Raw genomic sequence first — 23,187 nt, 5'->3', positions numbered from 1 at the left:
TAATTACTATAATTCATAATTAAATCAAAACTATAAGTAGTAGTAAAAATATATAGTAAAAATATAGACCTATTTTTACTCAAGTAAGAATAAATGATAGTTTTTTTATTGACCACAATACCTTGTAAAATACATTTGAAACGGGTTGTCGAAAAAAATATCAGATATTTTTTACCTGACGCCATTTACAATTCGAAGAATCTTATGCAGTTAACAAAAATCCGTAAAGGTTATTCATTATCTTTAAATTTACGAAAAACTTATTCAAACTATGACGGTCAATACTACGGCCAAGTCTTATTTGAATAAAAAAAAACTATTATAGACCAAATAGTTTAGCCGTACAATAGCGGTAAGGTCGACTTTGATAAATAATTTTCACAAATCTAAATAACTTTTAAGCCCTCGTGGCGGAAGCGGTATACTTACCTACATGCGCTCATAAATGCGCTCGGGCCGATTTATGGATATAAATCATGAAAATTTCTACAAATTGTTTCTTTTTTAAAGGTTTCTAGAAATATTACTAATTTTAGGTTTTTGGCTTGCTATTAGATGCAAATTATTAATCTAATGTTAGAATATTACAAGACCAGTTGCCGTCAAAAATGAAATCTGGACGTGCCTTTGGCCGTAAAGGACAAATCCAATGTTAGAATTGTAAAAAGTGACCGCCATTTTTAATTTCTTTGTTTTAAGGCCAACTACATTCAAAATCGATATCTGGACGTATCTTTGGTTGCCGACAACCCCAATATCAGAATTAAGAAATATGCCCGCCATTTTGAAATTCTATGTTTTAAATACATTCCATATAAATCGATATCCAGCCATGCCCTAGCTCCGCCGTAATTATTAACCTCGGAATCTAAAGTAAACTATAGAAGAATCCTTTCTTCCGGTATATATTAATATGCAAGAAATACCAAATAAATAGGGTTAAAAAGTTTTTATTACTTCCGAGTTTATTTCATCAGTTTTGTTAAATCATAATATAGAATAAACATGCTACAATTTTTGTAACTACACAATGCATACAAGTATAAATAGTATAACCAAATAACACAAGTATTCGAGGTCAAAGTACGGCCGTAAATATAATAAAGTGGTAAAGCATTTGTTTGGCATGAATAGTTTCTAGATTTATGAACTTTAGAGAAAAACTATCTTCATAATACAAAGTGAATATTTAAATTCTCAATATCTATGATGCCTATGACGGGAATGAATTATCTTAATGGGAGTACAATAAATTCATGAATTACTCGTTTTAATAGACACTATAATGGATGAATTTTACGCAGTAAACTGTCCGACATACAGCAACCAAATTAGCACACATCGTCAATAACCAATTATCAAGCAAATTACCACAAAACAATCTTAAAATACTTACTGTATCAAACAAAATTTTATATCGATGTTCTTATATACTTTTTAATAATTGTAATCATATCAAGACAACGAGGCAGAAAGAAATCCTTGTGTGCCACAAATATAAATACTCCTCAGGATTACTAAGTTAATACAACTCTAAATAACCTAATAATCACATAAATATAATCTTAAATGTAAGCGTACATAATTCAAGACTAGAATACCAAACTATCGATGTTTTGGTGAAAACATTGTTTTAAAATACTCATGAACATATATTAGCTCATATTATACTCTACAGAAGTTTGTATCCGATATTGAATCTAAAATTGCCAAGTATAAATAACAAATAATCCTGACGCCCGTATCCACAAGTTTTATAATAATGGCTAAAACCGCAGATGACGTAAGGAGCTGTTAAATTCGATTTATTTCGATAAATCATCCAAATATTAATCTTCGATCCAATCCCGTAAAAATAACCGTTGCAGACTCTAATTTAATCTATTTTTTTTTAATAATATTTGATAATAGAATTTTAACAATAACCGACTATATTCAATACCATATAAAGAGGTAAATATGCGGATTTAGATTTACGAAGTAATTTCCAGAACAAGATATATATTATTTAAATTCTTTCAATTATCTCGGAGTGTTACTTTGTGTCAAAAACAAACTTGAAAGTTCGCAAAACCGCGACCAAAATCTAGTTAAATAATAATTAATAAATTAGGTATGTATCCAACATACATCACTGATAAGTATTGTTAGCGAATACGGACGTAAGATTATGGCTCACAAAGAACATGCACTTAAAACATTATAACTATTTCTATACATATTTTCCTTGCATATATCTTCAACAGCTATTTTAAAACATCTTTACTATAAATCCGATTTCTAAGTGCAATTTCAACTTATTTAAGATAAATGGATACATACGATGTAATAAATAGTCATGTTTCCATGCAGATCTCAAACTAAAGACAGAATTAAATCGGTGAAAGCATATCGCACCGTGTGCACAAGACCTTATCTAAATAAAATTATACATCAGGCGACAATACTAAAATAGCAGTGTGGACGAAAATCTCAATAAAAAAAAACCTAATCACTTGAACTAATTTACTAGTCAAGAACATAATTTCTTATCGTTAAATCAGCCAATTCTACCAAGGCAGCTGCACTACGAAGGATATAATATGAAATTTAAGTTTCAATAATATTCCAAAAAGTATAGATCTGCCATATCAATGTAAAACGTGAAAGACATGTCAAATTTAAACCAGTACGAACGAAAATACAAACATGAGTTTATCGTTTACGCGTAGGGAATGTAATTGTTCCAAGTATGATAATTTAGAGTTCAAATTCCTAATGGCACATCTATGTGTTTTGAATAACATTGAAATATGGTACGGAATTGCACAAATTATTTTATAAGACATATTCGATGAATGGATAGACAATTTTTTAGAATACGGCTTGTCAATAAAAGTGTTAACTATGCTAAAATATAATGGAATATTCCAGTATAAATAAGCTTTATAAACTCAAGGGTCAGCCTACTCTACATAGTGCCTTTGATGGGACATACCTTGCTCAAGGTATTGGCCAAGTTTATCTGCAAACTTATTGTGTGCTGACATTGTGATCTATTCTAAACTTTCTATTCGTCTTACGCCCTGTACATCTGTACGTTATATTGGCCATGATTAAGATTTAATAAACCAAAAAAAAATGTGTAATATTACACATGAAAATATTAAAGTACCAGTAATATCGAAATTGCAACAACAATAATTAATTATTTGCACATAACCTTGTTATAGTTAAAATAAATTTGTAAAATATGGGTTTGTTCTGTCTATTCTCAAAAACGACTGGTCAAATTTCCATGCTTTCACTGACTGTATAATAACATAGGTTCCAATTCATACTGGAAATGTTTAGGGTCCTAGTTTCTACACATCAAAAATATTTTCAAATTAGGAATACAATTCGATTTCGATAGTCACATAAGTTATATTTTGTCCCAGAAAAAACCTCGACTCGGCCGGACTTCTATCCCGGGAAAAGACAACTGTCTTTTAGCTTACGCTCTAATAGCTTAATAGCTTACGCTTGCGGCTCCGCCCGAGTAGTTACTCGAGCAATTATCACATTATCACATATAAATAAAGTCTGACAGATTTAAGAGACAATGCACTGCCACAACGGTGAGTATCGACGGCTGTGTCAAATAGTATTTCGCTACAAATCACTACGTGTCAAATGTATCTATAATTCATAAAAATTACTTGCATATTTATAAAAATGTCTGATGTAGGTGCACTATGAAATAGAAGCTAGAAATTACTTAAATATTACTTGGAAGCTTATTTCTTGGATAACAAGCATTAAAATTACGTAGTATTTCGAGAAATGTACACAAATATCTACCCAATTTTCAAATATTTTCTAAAATCTACATGTCTACAAAATAACTCACCGATTCAAACATCAAATATACATATTACATATGCAAAACATAGACATTTGTTTACATTTCTAAAATATAAACTGAATGAATACACACTATATTATTTGAATCTTTAAATAGTGCAATAATAGCAGCACAATGTCTCCACTAACAAACAATTTTGTAAATTTGAACCTGAACACAAATACGAGTAGAAGCGAACGAAACAATCACAACGTACTAACGCCGACGGCGACCAGTCACCTCGACCGTCATAATTACAATATATCTTTAATACTTTATGACAACCTTTTTGTGCCCCTTATACAATAATAAAACTCTATCAACTATACTCATTGTCCGACTTGTAAGACACGTACGCTTAATCTTCTAGACTTGGCGGATTCTCTTCTAAGTAGGAATGTGGTTTCAAGTATATGAGAAATGCTAAAAGACGATCGTTTTCTGCGGCAGAACCTCTGAAATGATTTTTGGAATTTAAGTAATGATGAATGAACAACAGAATGTTCTGAAAAATATCTCAGAATAATAACTAGCCTTAGAAACCATGCACGGAAGCATTAAACATGTACCGTCCGTAATATGTCAGACACATTACCAATCTAAAATAAATTATGATGTGTGGCATTTCAAGAAATGGCATATAAAGATCGCGTAAATTTCTGATGTATGATTCTTTCGAAATAAAAATAAACCATTTCAATTACTCTCGTATTACGTATATAAAGCTGTATAATCCTCAGAATAAAGAATAAGTTTGATGTTTTGCAACCTTTTTTTTAGTCTGGTATCTATATATAGTTATCAATCTGAGACAAATATTGTTATACCAGAGTTACTTACTCTACATCGATTTCAATAGCCAATACTGTGTGATGTGGCTTGCTTTCTTCGTCGAACCATCTGTAAGTACCAACAAATTTATTATTATACAAAAATATAATAAAATATTTCATTAATGCCTAGTTGGGACTATGCTAGTATTTTACTCGAATAGAAAGTGAATTAGTAACTAAAAATGTTTGACTACTACTGAACCAAATTTATGGTTTTCACACTAAAATACTAGTTTTTAAATGTTTTCAAAACTAAATTTAACACTGACATGACCATTATTAATATTAAAAGGAAAATGTGTATACTTGTGTGATATTATTATTGCCAGTACGTTGATAGTTACATGTCAGAGAAGGATGGCGATGTGCAAGGCGCGGGCGCGAGCGTACGCGGGCGGCGCGGCGCGGCGGGCTCTTCGGCAGGGCGCGCGGCCAGCGTCGCGTGCGCCGCCTGCGCGAACCCCAGCGTGCAGCGCGACACGTGCCAAAATGCACGCTGCGCCGCGCCCACGCCGTCTATACGCTCGATGCGAACCCAACCTGATACAAAATAATTCATTTTCATTTCAATTTTCAATTCATCTCATATTTATACTTTGCGTCTTTAAAATTTGCCTAGTTATATTCTAAGCAAGAAAGGCAAAGGTACCTCAACTCATACACCATGAAAGTTTTATGACAGATTTATGTAAATGAAATAACTTTAAAATTGTTAACAAGACAAACAAAAAACAAATTCCGTTTCTTTATTACGAGATTTCTAAGCAAACATTATTTTAAAATAAAATACACATTACAAGCACAAGTTCAAAATTACCTGCTAATGGTGACTGACATTCAGGCTGGCAATTATTACAATAGCACCGAACTTGACCCCAAGATACTGCTTTTCGAAGCTCCGGATAAGGACAAACTAAGAAATTCCAATATTTTAAAACCAAATGCAAATGTTCACATCCTTCGCCAGAAGCCTCCCACTCAGACTCTAAGCTCTGTCCGTCCACACCTTCCTGATCAAAACATAGAATACGATTCAGGTAATTTAGGTTTTCGGTTGATAGCGGCTCGGACCATATTTCATCGCGACGCGTTGACTCGTCCAAAGACGAAGATTGCTCTTCAGTTAAATCCGGCAGATTACCAGTCTCCAACGTCAAAGCATCCATAATTTCATTGTCCAAGTTATCCACGTCGTTCGCTTCAGGATAACGATCATTATGTCGGATATTTGTATCGCAAAACTGATCCGCGTCCATAGAATCAGAGTCATCAGCAATCCGCGAATTGGCACTGTATGTATGGCGTATTGTACCTTTATTATCACAATCTTCGTTAACATGACCAAAGCTATGTGAGGAGTGGCTCTTTTGTATGCAACGGTTACAATTATCGGTACTGCTAGTGGCGCGGTTGCTGTCCTGTACTATTAGGCTCTGGTGCAGGGAAAGCTGGTTTGATCGCAATGATACGTGATTGATTTCGTCTTTGTTTGTTTCGTTAAACTCATCAGGAAGACTGGATTGTGGAAGAGGTAGTGGCAGTTGTTCCCGGTACGTACTAGGACCGGGCTGGGCGACAATTGGATCCAAATCGTCATCGATAAGATTGTCATGGCTAAAGGTCTTCAGTTTACGTTTGGGCCGTACATCACTGCCGATAGTGACGTCATCCGATATAGCTCGGATGCTATCCGTTTCGAAGACATCGATCTCAGCAAGCGACTCTTCCCTTTGATTCTCGTCTATTATGGGCAAGTCTATTGAAGTGCCGCTGACTACTACATGTGGATGAAGAAGAACTGAAACCTGTCGAAAGACACAATAAACTATATGAAATGTATCTAACAATTTATATGCAATTAGCACTATCTTATATCCAACTCTTTACCTGACAAATTTTCCCGTATAGATCTATCACTGGGAAGATGTGGCAGGCGTTGCGCGATGCATTCCCGATAACCCCGAGCGACTCGTTGTCGATATCGATCACAATATCACTGTTCAGTCGAAAATGAATCGTCAGCACCGACTGCTCGCAGAGATTCTCAAGGGCAGCACCTTTTTTGCTTTTTGTCTGAAATATCAAAGTTTCTGTTGAGTAATAAAGGTATATTGTAACTATTCCGTAACACAGTTCCTACGGTCTTAGAATCTAATTTTCTTAGTAATCTATCTAATACTAAAAATATAACTAATATAATGAGAAAATTTGTAAAAATGTATGAATGTTTAGCAGTCGTGAAGGACCCTTCACCACTGCTAAACATTCAAAAATATGACCACATTTTCCGAAGGGGAACCCGACACAACATATACTACTACTACTAGCATGCATAAATGCGGTTTGCCAATTATTCAAACGGTAATTATATTCATTTAACTAATATGGTGATTGGCAAAACTGAATTGATAAATAATACCATAACAACAACCCTCCTGCACAATACTCAGATAATATTTTACTTAACAATGTAGGTGATGAGGAAATAAATAATATAAACTGAAAATATTTTTTTATTTGTTTAATTTAATCCTACATGCCCTAAGAGTCTACGAAAAGTGTGTAAAATCTGCCATGCTTCTGATGTAGCGTGAATGCTCAACAATGCGCCTCTGTCTGTCTCTTCGGGGAATATGTACGTATAGTATATAGAAAATACATAAAATCTGAAGGGTACTCTTAGAGGATGTAAATACTATAACTACATAATTAGGTACCTTTTTACTTATACAAAAATTATATAAACCAAGTCTTAAAATAGCCTGATTTAAGTAAAAAATAATCAGATACCTACATAGTGATGAATCTTTAGTGCTTTGATATATATTAGATAGGTACTTATATCAATAAAAAGCATATTTAAAGCGTAAATGATAGGACTATAAATCTACCTTGAACATTGAAAAGTTTTCAATGTTTAATATCAATTATAACCTCAAAATCTGATCTTTTTTTTGGATTAATGCGAGATCCCAGCTTGTCCGTTTTATAAATAATATATCATGAGAATTTATTAATGATTCTAAATATTACAAAGATTTTTCCATTGCTGTTGGTTCCAGGGCGAATTATGTATGGGTACAGAACAATGTCTTTTGGCACACAGGTACCTCATTTCCTGAATTAATACAAATACATAAATAGTAATATATCAGCCCTCTATTATATATTGTCTCACTGGGGAACTAGTCCCCTCTACCACTGAGAGGGATTAGGCCTTAGTCCGTTCCACAGGACTAGTGCGGATTGGTAGACTTCACATACCCTCAAAAATCTTATAGAGAACTTCTAAGATATGCAAGTTTCCTCACGATGTTTCCCTTCAGCGTTAAAACAAGGGATAATTCACAAAGAATACATATATGATTTAAAAAATCAGACGTGCCCATGGGTTTTGTAACTGCGGACATTCGTCTTGGCAGTCCGTCTCACAACCAAATAGGCTATCGCCGCTTTATTAACACATAGCCTCCTATTTATTTCGGTAATTTGCTCCCATGGGAAAATATGAGATTATTAATCAGATTCTTTAAATAAATGGCGCTGGCATCGTACAGGTGACACTATAAATCGATACTGTGTTTTAGAGACCTTTATAAAAGAAAGGATATTCAAGCGGGCAAAGCCGCGAGAAACACATAGTACATAAATAAATTTATCAATGAATGTAACTTAAAAGTCAAAAAGAACTTATTGTGAAGACCACCGCACGAATTTTTTTTTAATACCCTACATCAGTTTTCTTTTGATCAGCCATAAAGCGAAATGTATTCAACTCACATATTCCCCGTTGTCGTATATAATGTCACTGGTGATGACCCAGGCGGGCGGCTCGAGGTTCATGGCGGTGGAGGGCAGCGCTTCGTTGACTAGATGCCCCACCGCGCCGATGCCCACGCTGCCCAGCCACTCACTCATTATCTTGTCCACGCGAAACTGCAACAATAGAGATCATATTGGTTTATAAAATAGTATTGCTTTCAGCGAAACCTCAATAATATAAATGCGTTAAGTACAGCATGGCTTCTGTCATGATTGACTTGAAGATAGGCACGACACCCACCCACTACGTCATCTAGTCCCATATTCCCCAAAAACGTAGATTGGTCGCTACTCGTAACTAACTTTAGGCCGGTCATGACTGAGCTACCCTCCTGTAACCAATACATAATATTTTTTTGTATATTTAAGAATGATATGAAAGTTATATAAATCGAAAGGTACTTGTGCTGCAGATTAGGAGTGCTTCTGCACTTATTATATTCCTATAATATCATGTTTGTTTGTTGTTTTTATACTGACTGACTGATTGACCGCCTCGATGGAGCAATTGTATTATTTTAATATCAGCCCAGAATCCGGAATTTTTATTCCGATATGACAATAGGTTCACCCTATATTATATCATAGGAGGAAACACACAACGTGAATAGTGGTTGCCCTGGTTGCATGTTTGCCCAGCCCTTCGGGGATACAGACATATGTGCTTTGTTTATTTGTATAACATTATATTCTTTAGATCAAAGTGTTCTACACAAAAGCTTTATTTATTTTTAGGACAATAATTATCAATATTAGACATTTTTTAAACTGCGTTCTTCCTTCCTAGAATTCTAGAAAGTAAGATCGCAGAGTAAGATGCAAAGCGAGGCTTATAACATAACAAGTAATTACCTGTTATGTTATAAGCCTCGCTTTGCATTTAACTCGCGAGTCTACTAATATTCGCTGAGCAAATGGGGTACGCTGTTAGCAAAACATTGCAGATATAATTAATTATTCTAAATAAACAATAGGTGTTTAAAAAATTAATCATTCACTATAGTTAATTGTATTTAATAGGGTACCGGACTCATTTTTGTTCTTTACTATTATCAAATATTTACATACTATAAATTATAACACAGAAGGAACTATCAAAATCCGGTAAAAAATCAACAAGTTATAAGTCTTTGAATTTCGGCGGAAAGGGTAATTAACAAGAAACAGAAAAGAGACGAAATACCCACATGTGACGTCATCGGGAACTACGACACATGCGAAAGAAAAAGTTGAAGCGATATCCCCACATCGCACCCACTTCTGCACATTACAATATTTTAAATATGAATTACTCGCTCATTTTTTAACCAATTTTTATGCAGTTTTCGCAGGAGTGCTTCTTTTTCGTATTATTAACCATTACATATAGAATAATTTACAAAATCAAGCATAGGCCGGTCCCCTATTATCTTCCTCTACATATGGCTTCTGTATTAAAAAGAAAAATTGCGCTTTTGGAGTATCAATCTAGCTGACAGGTTTACAGTTTCGAAATTGTTGCGTAGTAGTCCCAGATATTTAGAGTAAAGTGATAATTTACACAACTAACTTTTTAAAAATTGCGAGGCGTGACCACTGTAAAAGCGTTATCACAAAATCTGGAACTACCTCTCGGCAATATCATCCACGTACTGTCGTAGTATCCTTACTTCTCGATACATATTAATGCCTTCTAGCCGAATTTCGGTCACGGCTAACAATCTCCACGGAGATCAGGCAGGTACGCAACAGATATTATAGTGCACAAGGGCGTGACCAATACGCAACTGCATTCTCTATTCTTTCACTCTCATAGACGGTGAGATGGCAATCCGACATGGCCGGAGACAGATCAGGCGCAGAACCAACTACTTAACGTTCTATCCGAGGCACGGGGGTATCACAATGCCAACTTTCCAACTGTGACTACAAAATTTTTAAAATGGAACAACCCAGTAATAAATATTTTTTGCCAAACCCAGGATTTGAACCGAGGATCATAGCGCGGTAGTCCTACTCGTATCGCGTAAGTATCAAATCTATGCCACCAAGACAGTCAGCCGTATACTAGTCATACATAATATAATGCGTATGACTAGTATACGGTTCATATGTATGAATAATGTTATTAATCATCTATTATAGTTTTACCAAAAAAAAACAAATTACAACGCACATTTAGGACATTTTATTATTCACATGTTAGTTTCGGACTTTATTATTGTCCTAACAACAGCCCAAATCAACAATATAGTTCTTATACAACGAATGACAACATTGTTCCGTGCGAAATTGACGTTATATATTGCGAAGTAAAGAATACCATCGCTTGACATACAAAATATATCGAATATTTATTTATGTACACAACTGCATATACGCATTGCTCATGTTTGAACAGCAGTTTTAGCGTCGTTTTAAGTAATTCGCAAGAGCTTGCAGATAATAACTGTATTTCGCTACGCATTATCACGGCACGTATTCGCTTAGAAAAGACAGATGCAAATGCTGTATCATTTCATAATTATAATAAGAAATGCCATAGTTCCACTTACCCTAAAACTGTGTCCCCTTCTCAGCGGTTGACTTATTATTGCCACTCCATCTTTATACCCTGTTGTACGCATCGCTACAGTTTCTGGAATGTGAAGGTATGAATTATAATTATGTATAATGTATTTTGTAATTTATTTTCTACGTAAACCTTTAACTATTTTGATGAAATATAAAATCAATTATAATATGTAGTTTGTATCTAAAGTCAAAAATGTCTTACCCGAACTACAGAGCTTGATATTCTTTCCGTGTACGTAATGGAATGTGTAGGGCAGCGGCGGTCTGCGCCGGCGCGTCGCCGTCACTACCGAAGTCGTCGAGCCGCTCATAAGCTCAGTAGTATTGACTGTATCAGAACTAGTCACGAGGACCTTCTCATCTTCCTTACAGTCCGGTGTAGAAGCATCAGGGGGCGAAGCGAGAGGAGCGGAGGGCTCATCATACTGTCTCGCTTGTGACATACCAGTCACACCACTCGTAGTCGGCTCACACGGTATCCCGATATTGCCGCCATTGGTCGCGATCTGTGTCGGTCGCTTCGGCTGAGTTTCACCGTTACTGCTGGGCGTCGGTGCGTTGTTGCTCGCGTTGGTAGGATTCGGATTGTTTGTATTGTACACGTTGTTCGTGCTGTAGTAGTAGTCCACGATGTTGTTCGGTATTGTGCCTAGGGTAATGTTATGCGTTATAGCGCAGCGAGCTTAGATGTAAATCGATTTAAATTATTATATAGAACTTATAAATAACTTAATAAATTATGCCTAATTATAAACTGCATAAAAAATAACGTCTAATTTCAATAAACGATCCAAAAATCTATCTTCAGTAAATATACCTAATTGCTGATTACTGAATGTTGCTAACCTCCATGATTGGTGTTTATCGGGCCCGTGCCGAGCGGCATGGCGAAGATCTTCGTAATACTGCCAAATATTTCCATAACAGCAAATACTTTCTGAAATTACAACAAAACCTTATTTACCTTAAATATAAAAAAATAAGTAATTCTACATATGGAAGCCACTAATTGATTATTTTTCTTTCTATCATCCTAAATGCTTGATCATCATCATGCTTGATCTCTTCATACTTACATCAGGCACTCTTTCGAAAGCAATGTCGAGCTGTTCGTTGTTGTAATAGACGAGGACTCGTGCGTCGCTGGTTTTTTTCAAGCCAATACGATCGCCGGGCCGAAGCCACTCGAAAGAAGGGATAAACGACTGCACCTCTTGCTCCTTAGGCAGGCCCGGCTTCGAATACTTCATGTACCGGCCTAAGAACATGATGACAAGATATTACGAACAAAACAATAAAAGAAACATCACCCAATAAATTCATGAAAAAAATCAACAAATATATCAACTAAAAGTACATTAAAATAAATATCGAAATCGACTGCAATATGAACATGAAGTGCTTAAGGTAAATATTTGCCACGACATTATGCAGACACTTTTGATCATTTAGATCTCTATATTGTAATCCTACTACAAATAACTTACCATCAATATAAGCGGTGAAATGCGGCAAATGGTATATGGCGGGCGGTAGGCAGCGGTTGACGTGCGCGTTCAGTATGTTCACGTCAGTCACGCCCATGCGGAAGCTGCCCGCGTACCCGTGCCTACATTCGATTATCTTGATCTGTGGATTAAATTTATAATATAATAACAAGACTTTACAATGCATGATAGAAATAAAACCCTTTCAGTAATAGAAAAGGCCCAATATCGGCAGTGGGCAATATATTGCGCTTGTATTATTATTTTCAATTTTAAATACTTTCTACCGTTTGATGGCGAAATTACGGTATTATTACTAACAAATTTTAATACTAATAGGGTCACTCTGTAGGTAATATAGATTACTATAAATCAGAGTGGAAGAAAGATAAGGCCATTGAGATCGAACGATATTAGTCACTTTGTATCTCAATATTACAGAGTATATACACTCAATAATTTTTATAGTTTTATTATATTAAGGGATTAATTTAGTATGTGGGCGGCTCAGATTAGCAAGAAAACTGGCAGAAGTCGACGTCTTTCATACTGTTCAGTTCTGCTCTGTTCAGTAGTTTCAGTAATTTTTACATTGCTCAAAACCACGTCAAGCTGGTTTCTGCAAATTTTAAAGCTTTAAAGTTTGTATGTATAATATAGCTAGTGTAAACTAAGCATTAAAGAAAAGTCACCTCAAACATCTCTCCGACGGCGAGGTGCGCGGAGCTGAACACGAGCGCCGCAGTGGGGTCGGACGTGATTCGGCGCGCTATCACGTAGTCGTGCATCAGGACTATGTTGTCGCCGCAGTACTCAGAGAAACTCCTACAAATTCAACCAACTCATATATCTATACAAATACGATGATGAAATGTAGCGTGCTGATACGTACCTTAATTTAGATAATTCAATAAATTTTAAAATGAAACACCATTCATATTATAAGAAAAAATTTCTAGTGTTTATCATACAAGCTTCAAATTCTGGTAGATACCTTACAATACTTTAAATTATAGCAAAGTCCTTAACACATGCGTGTTTTTGTAGAGCTATCTACCGCGCATGTACGTTGCTTACAGCAAATGACTGCCATCCATAGACATTTTCAGTACCAATTTTATTTTAAAGCCTTTAAGATGTTATATTGTTTTCTTGAATGTGGTTAAATCGTAAGTGTGTGAAAACACGGCCAGATTAAGGCGGTTTGGGCGCTTCCAGCGATATTTTATAAGTTACACTTACCAGTAAGGCATGGGAGGTGATGAGACTCTTGAATTGGACAACAACGCACTCTCTGCGTTCGGACATCCGTTGTAATTAAACGCTCTTTCTTCGTTTTGGAGTATGGTAACCTGGAACAATCCTCTAAATTACTACACTGCATGTGCTAAATAACTTTAAAAATCTTCAATATGTTCTTTTACATTCTTAAATTCAGTATAAATTGATATTACAAACATAAAATTACATAATATGAAGAAACATTATCCACGTGTGATGGAAGTTGCAACATAAACAGGTGACAGAAGAGACGCGAACAGAAGCTTGTTCGAATAAAATACCACTGATTAGTTAATTGTCTCTAGCCAGTGTAGTGTTGTTTGAATGTTTTTATTTTCAAACCTGCGTGCATTGTCCGTAGAGGTCAACAACGGCGTATATGTTGAGATGCGGCACGTACCACGCCTTGCCCATGTCCATGCCGTCCAAGTAGTAGTGGAGGCTGCGGTCCGCGTGCCACATCATACCTGCGTGGGATAATACATTCATGAGATTATTGAGTACGTAGACTTGTAAAATATTGGTAGAAAGAAGTTACCCACCCACCCTCTAGTGGTAGTAGCGATAAAAAATATTTTTCCCCGGAAGAACAAAAAAACATAAATGGTATGAATTTGTTATCCACTTACCAACTCGGCTTCCCACAGTGAGCGTGTCCAGATCAAGTGGATATCCGCTGCGCACGCACTCCCCGTCCTTCATCATGGCGGCGCCGCTCAGTATGTACGTGTCCCAGTTGAGGTCGGTCGCCGTGCCCGCCACCGCCGCCACGCCGCCGCTCGCTTCCAAATCATCAGGTCTTATTGCTGTCACACCTGTCCGAAATTATTTATGTAAATAAATCATTGTTACATTATGATTGCGTAACGTGAACTTCATTTAAATTTTTAGACTTTATACTTCCGCTCTCCACCATTTTAAAGTATTTTTATCCTAGATTGTGACTATCTGACTTTAGGCCAAGATTAACAATATATTTAAGTCTTTTTTAGACCTCCATGTTGTTACATACTGTATCCATAATATTCCTATATGAAACACCCTTCATCATAAAACAATACCAATTTCCAGGCTTCCGATCCAGCAGTCGACCATCTTGTCGATCCTGAGCTCGAACATGTCGCACTCGCGCAGCGGCCGCGAACTGAACAGCACCGCGTCGTTGAACTCCGAGTAGACGGTGGCGCGCGAGGCCGTCAGCCGCGTGCGATTGAGACGCGCATTACGTCCGTGCACACGGTGGAAGCACATCTCACTGAACACAAACATGTAAAATACAGCATACGCAAATAGATTTTATAATAAGTATGTGTGCAGATCTGTCCATAAATATTACTGAGACTAGCTAACTCCTTTACGATCATATATACATTATGAATCATATCGTATATTCAATCTTGATTGATGTACTATTGGATGAGTGCAGAACAGTTGCAAATAGATTTTTTCTTTTGCATTTCAACATTATATGGTAACATTAAGGGCATTTATATCATTAAAACATCAGATTTAAACTTTTCTTTTGACTACAATGAAGAAACCAATATACGATATACTACGTATACATCACTAGGGTATGCATTGTGTGTATAAAATTAAAACAAATTAACCTAATGAATTCCCAAACATAACTTACGGGTACACAGTGGTGTTAGACTCTATAGACACCGGTGAGTCTGGCGAATACATTGGTGGTGGCAAATAGTTGTCCACGATAGTCGCTTGCGCCACTCGGCCGTACAAATCTACAACATTACATAAGTACAAAACTCGCTGCAGAGACCAGGACACTCAAATAATGTTGTCGATAGTTCACCAAGATTATTTTGCCTCAAATTGATTTTATTTTTTTTCGAGCTGTTTGGAACCTATACTTATAAACTTGGACAATGTATTCAAAAGATATCCCACCTATTATCCCAAACACGTGTTCAGGAATGTTAAATGCCGCCGGGCCCTGATCAACTCCGTTCACATAAAAATGCAATATTCCCAAATCTTTGCGAATGACACCCACAGTATCTCCTTCCTGCAACGAGAACCGAATATTACCTCCACTTTCTCACACTACACACAGCCACGTGGGACGCAACAGCTGTGATTTGAGTCTAGACGATAGTGGGAATAATTGAGGACGGTGTAAATAACATCGAGGGGGTACATTTTTTTATTGCCTTAGTAGATAAGCAGCGTTCGTTCCTCCTGATGGTAAGCAGCATCCGCCGCCCATAGACTAATGCAACGCCAGAGGCACAGCCAAGCCGTTGCCTACCTAATCATTTCAAAATAAAGCAATAAATATATGTGATAAATTATCCCTACACCACTTACCACTAATCTATTGAGGTTTCGTACGTATTGTGGAATGATGATAGTTCCATCACGTATAACGTCTTCTCCAGTGACCGCCCAAGTTCCGGATCTGTAACAAATATGTGAACTTTTCATTTTGCTACATGGCGGCATCGTCGTAACGACTAGCGAGGATAATGATTCTTTGTTAGTCGCCATTGTACCGTGGACCCCAAACCGCTTACCATAAGGTGCAGGGGGGACATTTTGCGTGCCAGGATATTAAAAAAAATCTTATCACGACTACTAACCCGTGCCCGAGGAAAATTACAGCCAAGACCTATCGAGATTAATATCACAATTCTAACATGAATTTTAAAATTTCAGACTACGACTATCAGATAAAGACAGAATATGCATAAAATAATTTAGGTCCTATATAGGTATATAATATTGCTCGCGAATTCGCCCTCGTGAATGAAATAATTGGCTTGTACTCGACTATGTACTTAACAGATGATTTTTTGCACAATCTAAGCAAAGACGAGTATGTAGTTCCATTTATTAACGCAATATCAAAATGACCCTGTGTAAGTAAGGCGAAAATATAAAAAAACAACTAACTTTGCGTTGCTCATTCTGTATGGTAATTGTATTTCGTTTGCTGATTGCTGCGTGACCCCAATTTCAATGCTTCCGGCCCACTTAGGTATAACGAGGTCCAACCTCACTTGGAACAATTCATTGGTCCTTAGAGTGCGGTTAGTCATCACTACACCATTGTTGAAGTATTCGAAAGCACTAAAATAAAACAAACTATATAATTTACAAGTTAAGATTCATTGTTAAAAGAAGGCAATATTATTTTTTAAATATCAAATATTCTACAGGTAGTTGCTTTTTTGATGGGAAATTGAATTCCCTCCATTCTAGACTGTTTCGGTTTAATAATAGATTTATAATCTGGATGTATTGAATTTAAAATGCTAATTAAAATCTAGATGCAAAAGAAATTATGACCAAAGCTACTAAGGAAATGATAAAATAATACTCACTTAGGCCTATGAGCAGTCTTACCATCATTAATAATAATAACATTCGAATCACGCAGCGTATGAAATAAAAGGCTATCTTCGTCTATTCTTGGTCTAAATCTGCCTGCAAACACAAAATAAATAATACCTGATAACTTGAAGCTGCCACTCTATGAAAGGAAATGTAACATCTGAAAATTGTATTACATAGCATAGAAACTATTTCAACTAAAAATGATTTAGTATAAATCATTAGTAGATCTAAGCTAAGGACTCATTTATATCCTAGAGTATTGATGAAACACAATCACTACATCTAAAAATAATATTCCAATAGTGCTCTATTTTAAAAAACACTGTGCTGTATCAGCCACTTACTTGGGGCGGGCAGACTCTCAACCGTTGCCAATGGTGGTGGTATATTTTGGATATTACTGTCGATATCCTCCGAAGTGTCTACAATGGACACCTAGAAACCAATGTGTATATAAATTTAAACACGTAAATAATATCAACCCTTTATTACAATTGTCCAGCTCCTTAGCATTGGTCTCTACCATTGACAGATTATAGGTGTTAGCCTATCTAAGGCTGTGGCCCTAGTATGGGTGAAAAGTTATGTTAAACTATTGTCTTTAAATAACTTGTGGAACTTACCTTTACAGTCATACCGTATAGATCTACCACACCCCAAACTTGTTGGTCAACTTTGTCAGTTGCAACACCTTGATCAATTCCATTGATGAAGTAATGCAATTTCCCATTGCTTTTTCTCATCAATCCAACGGTGTCGCCTTCCTACAAGTGACAGTTGAATTTATATTCTGCTATAAAATACGCCCCCGCAATAAGTGTATCTGTGAGAATATTTCCATATAACACAATTTATGCAGACTCTAGGAATTTGATGTGACTGCTAACGCCTAGATTTTGTATTTTTCTCAGATTTGTTTATCTGACAGCTTGTTGTTTATTCAGCTCTGTTTATCTGACAACCAATTAGATTAAAGTTGTATCTCAATATTAGCCAATCACAACAGGCTAATGTCTACACACTGTGAAGGCTGCCATGCCATCAGCACTGAGAAACAGACTTGTTATCATAGCAATGCTCCGTCCTTAGATAAAAAAAGTCTATGATTAAGAGGGTATATAAAAAAATACAATATGTTATTAGACTCATTCTCATGAGAAGAAACCAAGCCTTACACCGGCACACTAAAAACAAGTGTTGAATCGTTCATTGAATAGTAATTGCACAAGTTCACTTTTTTTGTTAATCTCTCATAAAAATTCTAATATTCATGTAATTATAAAAAATGAACATACCCTAAGTTCATCAAGATTAAAGTTCCCATACTCCATGCATGTCCCGTGGCCGTTTAGAAGCACCTTGCATCCTGACATCATTATGGTGCCAGAGTCCATGTTGGTCATTGTCGAGGGATACCGAATTGTAGCTGGATTGTGGCTTGTCACGCCCATCTATACATCAAAATTTTGACAATGTTCAAATTGTAGGCAACAGGCAATGTGTATATGCATTTACTAACAAATATTCTTGTAAACTTTAAATGAATATAGTGAAAAAAAGCATATTTCAATCATCAACTAAACAGCTTATGATTTTAAGTATGTATGCACCTCAATGCTGCCACTCCATTTATCGACGAGCCTGTCGATGCGTATTTCAAACAGTTCGTTGTCGTAGAGGGGCCGGTGGGTCATGACAACGCCATTGTTGTAATCATCTAAAGGCCGCGCCCTTTCTGCCGTCCTGATTGTAATGATTACAATTGCATCAAATAAAGATTATGAATGAGTCTTTACCATTACTACAATTTTAGTATTATAAACATAATTAAACAGAATATTGCGTTACATTACAATATTTAATTGGTAATGTTTATACTCACTTGTTGTTGGCAGAAAGCTTGACGAGGATCCCGCATCTCGGATGGAATCTTAAACGATCCTGCGCAACTATAAAAAAGAGGATTAGGCATGACAATAAATGTGAATGATATAACTAAATAAATAGCTCACCTAACGCGCAAGCACCTTCTGACGTCATAGGCAAATAAGCATTGTGAGGCATATCTTTTGGATAATTGTCTGCTGAAAAGCCTGCACCTTCCATCTCGCTTGATGTAAGTGTGTCATCGTTATTGGGGTCCTCCTCGATCTGTAAACAAATATATACTTAAATCAACTACCACAAAATCATAGTCTTTACACAATTCACTACTACACAAATGTTTCACATCTACATATTTTAAACAGGTACATTGTACAATATGGCGTGAATCACGCCATGTTTTCCATTATAATCTATACTATTGTATAAACCTGAAGTGTGTTTGTATATTTGAATGTGAAAATCTCAAGAGCTTCCGTTTCAAATTGAAAAAATATTTCATTGATGAATAGCCCATTTTTTAAGAATGGCTATAGGTTATATAACATCACGCTATCACTAATAGGAGTGGAGAATTACATAAGAATATTCCAAAAACAGGATAAATTTATTCCTTTTGAGAATTTCCGTTGCGTGCACTGCGTAAACTGTTAAATTTAGACAACAATCAAGTATGACGGAATTATTCCTCTTAAAAAGTTCGCCGCATCTGCCTACCTGTCTGAACGCGATAAAATCAAAAACTAACTCAATGATCTCGATGAAATTTTGTATGGAGATAGTTTGAAACCCTGGGAGGGACACAAGCTACTTTCAATATGGGGAAAATATGTATCGCAACTTTTATCTCAGAAAAACATTCTCACGTTATCAGACTCTTAATTCGTATTATAATGCAAGCGAATGCAGAAACCCCTAAATGAAATTTGGCAATTAGATAAACTATGTGTTGGACTAACATATAGGTTACCTTTCATCCCCGTAATTTGTTTTGTAGGAAATGTTTGAAATATCTAAGCTGATTTTATAAACGAATGGCACAATAGAACCCTACAATGATTTAGAGATTTTTATAGTAGAAAAGAAATTACATGCAGCCGAAGCCAAAAGTAACACCTATTATTTTATAAAATAGTCATCATCACACCTGGTCTAAGCTGCCATCCATTGCAGATCGGTTTCCATTTGTATTGACAACTGAAACTTGCACACATTGTCCATATAAGTCTATAACTGCAAATACTTTTGAAGGCAAGTCTGTAGCCGCTATACCGAGACATCTGCCATTGATGTAAAACATCAATTCTCCCTGTGAAAAATGCGTCATAGAGAAGATCATGATTCTATCATCATTGTTATATGAAATGTAATTATGATTACAATTACCTTGCTTGTTTTCATAACACCAACATAATCCCGCTCTCTGAGAGTCTCAAGTTCTGGTCCATAAGAATTAAGCAGAGTAACACCATCTTTCACAATTGAACTGCCTGACATTATCTGGCATACAAATAATTTATGGTTACAAAAAATATGCATATTGAATATGCAATTTATTAGCCAGCGGCACAAAATTTTGGAGGAAATATAATATAATCATATTAATATATAGACAAGTAAGCAAACAAAAATTAACTAAACTCAAACAATAAATACATGTTATAATAAATTTAGTTCATAGCTGACCAGATCTTGAGTATATTAACCAAGATGCGGTACGGTAAGCTAATAATTAAATTATTTTATTTTTCACATAGGCGAAGAAAGTTGCACTTATGATACATCAAAACAATGTATAAGAAAAATTATTTTTATTTCAAAATAACAATTCAATTTACTTATATAACCATGGACATATTAAATTAGAGATAAAATTTATAATGAATACAAGATACAGTGGAATTGTTACATAATTAGCCACAATACAGAGGGGACAACTGCCCTACCCTGATCCTCCATTGTACCCTACGTACGGCAATCCTCTTAGTTATTTAAATCAGAAAGAAGTCATCCTGAATTTAGGTACACGTAATATTATTAACAATTGACAATTACGAATGTTTCATATTTTTTACATTTTAAAATCAAAACCTAAGATGCCAGTTTTTTTTAGTTCAAATATAACACATTTCACTAAAAAAATATTTTTCATCCCACTTATGCTTAATGCTCACCTGTATATAATTATTTTTTTTATATGTAAACTAAAACATACAAATAATAAATACATATGAACTACTATGTACCTTAATAATAATTGTTACTAAGTAAAGAGGAATAACTAATAATTTAGCAACAATAAATTTGGAGATTTGAAGTATACCCATGCTGTGTTGCGTAGCTTAGTGGCTGTTGCAGGAAGCTCCATGTACTCTGGATCCAGAGTAGTAGCACCAATCTCCAAGCTGCCATTCCACACATTTACCTTTAAATAAATAAAATATGATAAAAGTGAGTTAAGTTAACCATTAAGTTTATGTTGTATTATATAGTTCCTTTGTATCTTAATTTGTTTTAACATTCTCATAACCAACTATTGATTTGTAGACCCAAATCTAAACACTTAAATATTAGGGTAGATAAAAGGTATATTATAATCTTTATATACAGGTTTATAATAGATGTTTATAGACAGCCACCATAAACCTGTATGTTTTAATAAATAATAATATGAAATACTGTAATAAATTATGAATTAAAAACATCTAAGGCTTGAATGTCCACATCGTGAAATTGTTTGCTCATGTCACTATTAAAAATTGATTTACTTGCATTTTATGCAATTTTAGGCATTTATTAAAAGAATGATGTCTTAATATAAGTAATGTAGTCTTACAAAAAATAAAATAAACACAAGAGAATTTTCTTTTCATTGGTACAATTATTTTAAAGTTATAGCTGTAACCACATAATATTTAATAATGATATTTAACAATGCAAACTGCAAACAGATAATTGTAATACAAGTAGTCTTAAAATAATATTATGACAGAACTACAGGTTATAAAGTAGTTTCAGGGTTAGGACATTAATAAAATATTTTAATGTAAAGTAATTGGGTAGGCACCTAATGAAATAATAAAAATAGATGGCTTACCTTCCTATCAATGCAAATTTCAAATAAAACATCATCCTTGAGAGGCTCAGCACTTAAAATCAAGCCATGGTTGAACTCCACAAAATTCCTTACTGCTGTTAAGTTATCATTAAGTAATGTGACTCTATCGCCACACCTTCTGTGGAACCTCATTGTAAAATCTCAAAAAAGTCGCGCTCAGCATTAAAAAATATTTAGCATCCACTCATTCATATCATTAATAGGTATCCGTCATGCGGACTCCTCTTTCACATCATAAATAAATACTACGGCAATTTTATTTGAAAAAAAGAATACATGTTACATGATGTGCTCATTGTTTTTAAATGCAATTCACAATTACAGCGCAGACATATTTGGATTGGTTACTACCAAGCCAATATTTCATTTTTACAATAGCTGGATTTCAATGAAATTTAACACTTGCAATAATAAAAAGAAAAAGAACTTCTGGGTGCAACGTAACACAGATGAGCAGTGCATTGGCTTTTTTATTTATATTTTATTATCAAAATATTACTACTTTGTCATTGCGGCAATTTCTTTTTTTTTTTTAGTTCCCAAATTTTCGGCAATCAATTACTATTGAAAGGAAATATAGTCCATACAGCCTATGAAATGTCATGCAAATGTATATGTTAGCATAAATTGCTATATTATTTATTATTATTTTATAAAATATATAAACATTTTATAAAAATGTTTTACACAACGTTTTATGCTTTTATAAGCAGCTTGTGGGACAGACTTGTACATCCGGAATGATATTCAGATTTCAGACGGAATTCAGAACGCTCCAATACAATTTAATGTAAATATATTGTTTCAATTTTTGATATTATTTTTAATTATTTTTTCAATGTGGTCTTTTTTTTCCTTTTATACATGCACTGCAAAGTAGTGTTGGAATAATTAGCAATAATTGTTAGTATACTAAACCACATTTAGCATTTCACAAACTAAATACAGTTGCAAAATTTCGGTAAGTGCTAAATAATTAACTCG

General features: G+C 35.0%; 1 protein-coding gene across 3 annotated transcripts; it reads right to left on the bottom strand.

The window, feature by feature from the left end:
• Positions 1–934: 934 nt before the first annotated feature.
• On the bottom strand, positions 935–22,751 carry LOC115455760 (neuralized-like protein 4). Of its 3 annotated transcripts, none has more exons than XM_030184444.2 (31): positions 22,183–22,751; positions 21,409–21,510; positions 20,472–20,585; positions 20,233–20,394; positions 19,229–19,352; positions 19,084–19,150; positions 18,812–18,944; positions 18,497–18,652; positions 17,825–17,965; positions 17,546–17,636; positions 17,189–17,291; positions 16,758–16,934; positions 16,173–16,263; positions 15,753–15,870; positions 15,478–15,586; positions 14,903–15,096; positions 14,471–14,656; positions 14,184–14,308; positions 13,803–13,912; positions 13,253–13,385; positions 12,561–12,702; positions 12,150–12,331; positions 11,920–12,010; positions 11,276–11,722; positions 11,055–11,137; positions 8,479–8,634; positions 6,586–6,771; positions 5,516–6,503; positions 5,043–5,238; positions 4,706–4,765; positions 935–4,320 (listed from the first exon to the last, which is right to left on the bottom strand). In XM_030184444.2, the coding sequence occupies exons 1-31, from the start codon at positions 22,333–22,335 to the stop codon at positions 4,224–4,226; spliced, it is 5,217 nt and encodes a 1,738-aa protein (XP_030040304.2). In that variant the 5' UTR covers positions 22,336–22,751; the 3' UTR covers positions 935–4,223. The 3 variants fall into 3 exon arrangements, with proteins under 3 accessions (XP_030040304.2, XP_030040305.2, XP_030040303.2); XM_030184445.2 differs by having other exon boundaries at positions 19,301–19,352; XM_030184443.2 differs by having other exon boundaries at positions 19,214–19,352; positions 22,183–22,750.
• Positions 22,752–23,187: the final 436 nt, after the last annotated feature.

This window comes from Manduca sexta, chromosome 27 (genome assembly GCF_014839805.1).
Source record: "Manduca sexta isolate Smith_Timp_Sample1 chromosome 27, JHU_Msex_v1.0, whole genome shotgun sequence".
NCBI lineage: Eukaryota > Metazoa > Arthropoda > Insecta > Lepidoptera > Sphingidae > Manduca > Manduca sexta.
The sequence above is the reverse complement of the archived record's forward strand: the minus strand, read 5'-3'. Positions and strand labels throughout refer to the sequence as shown.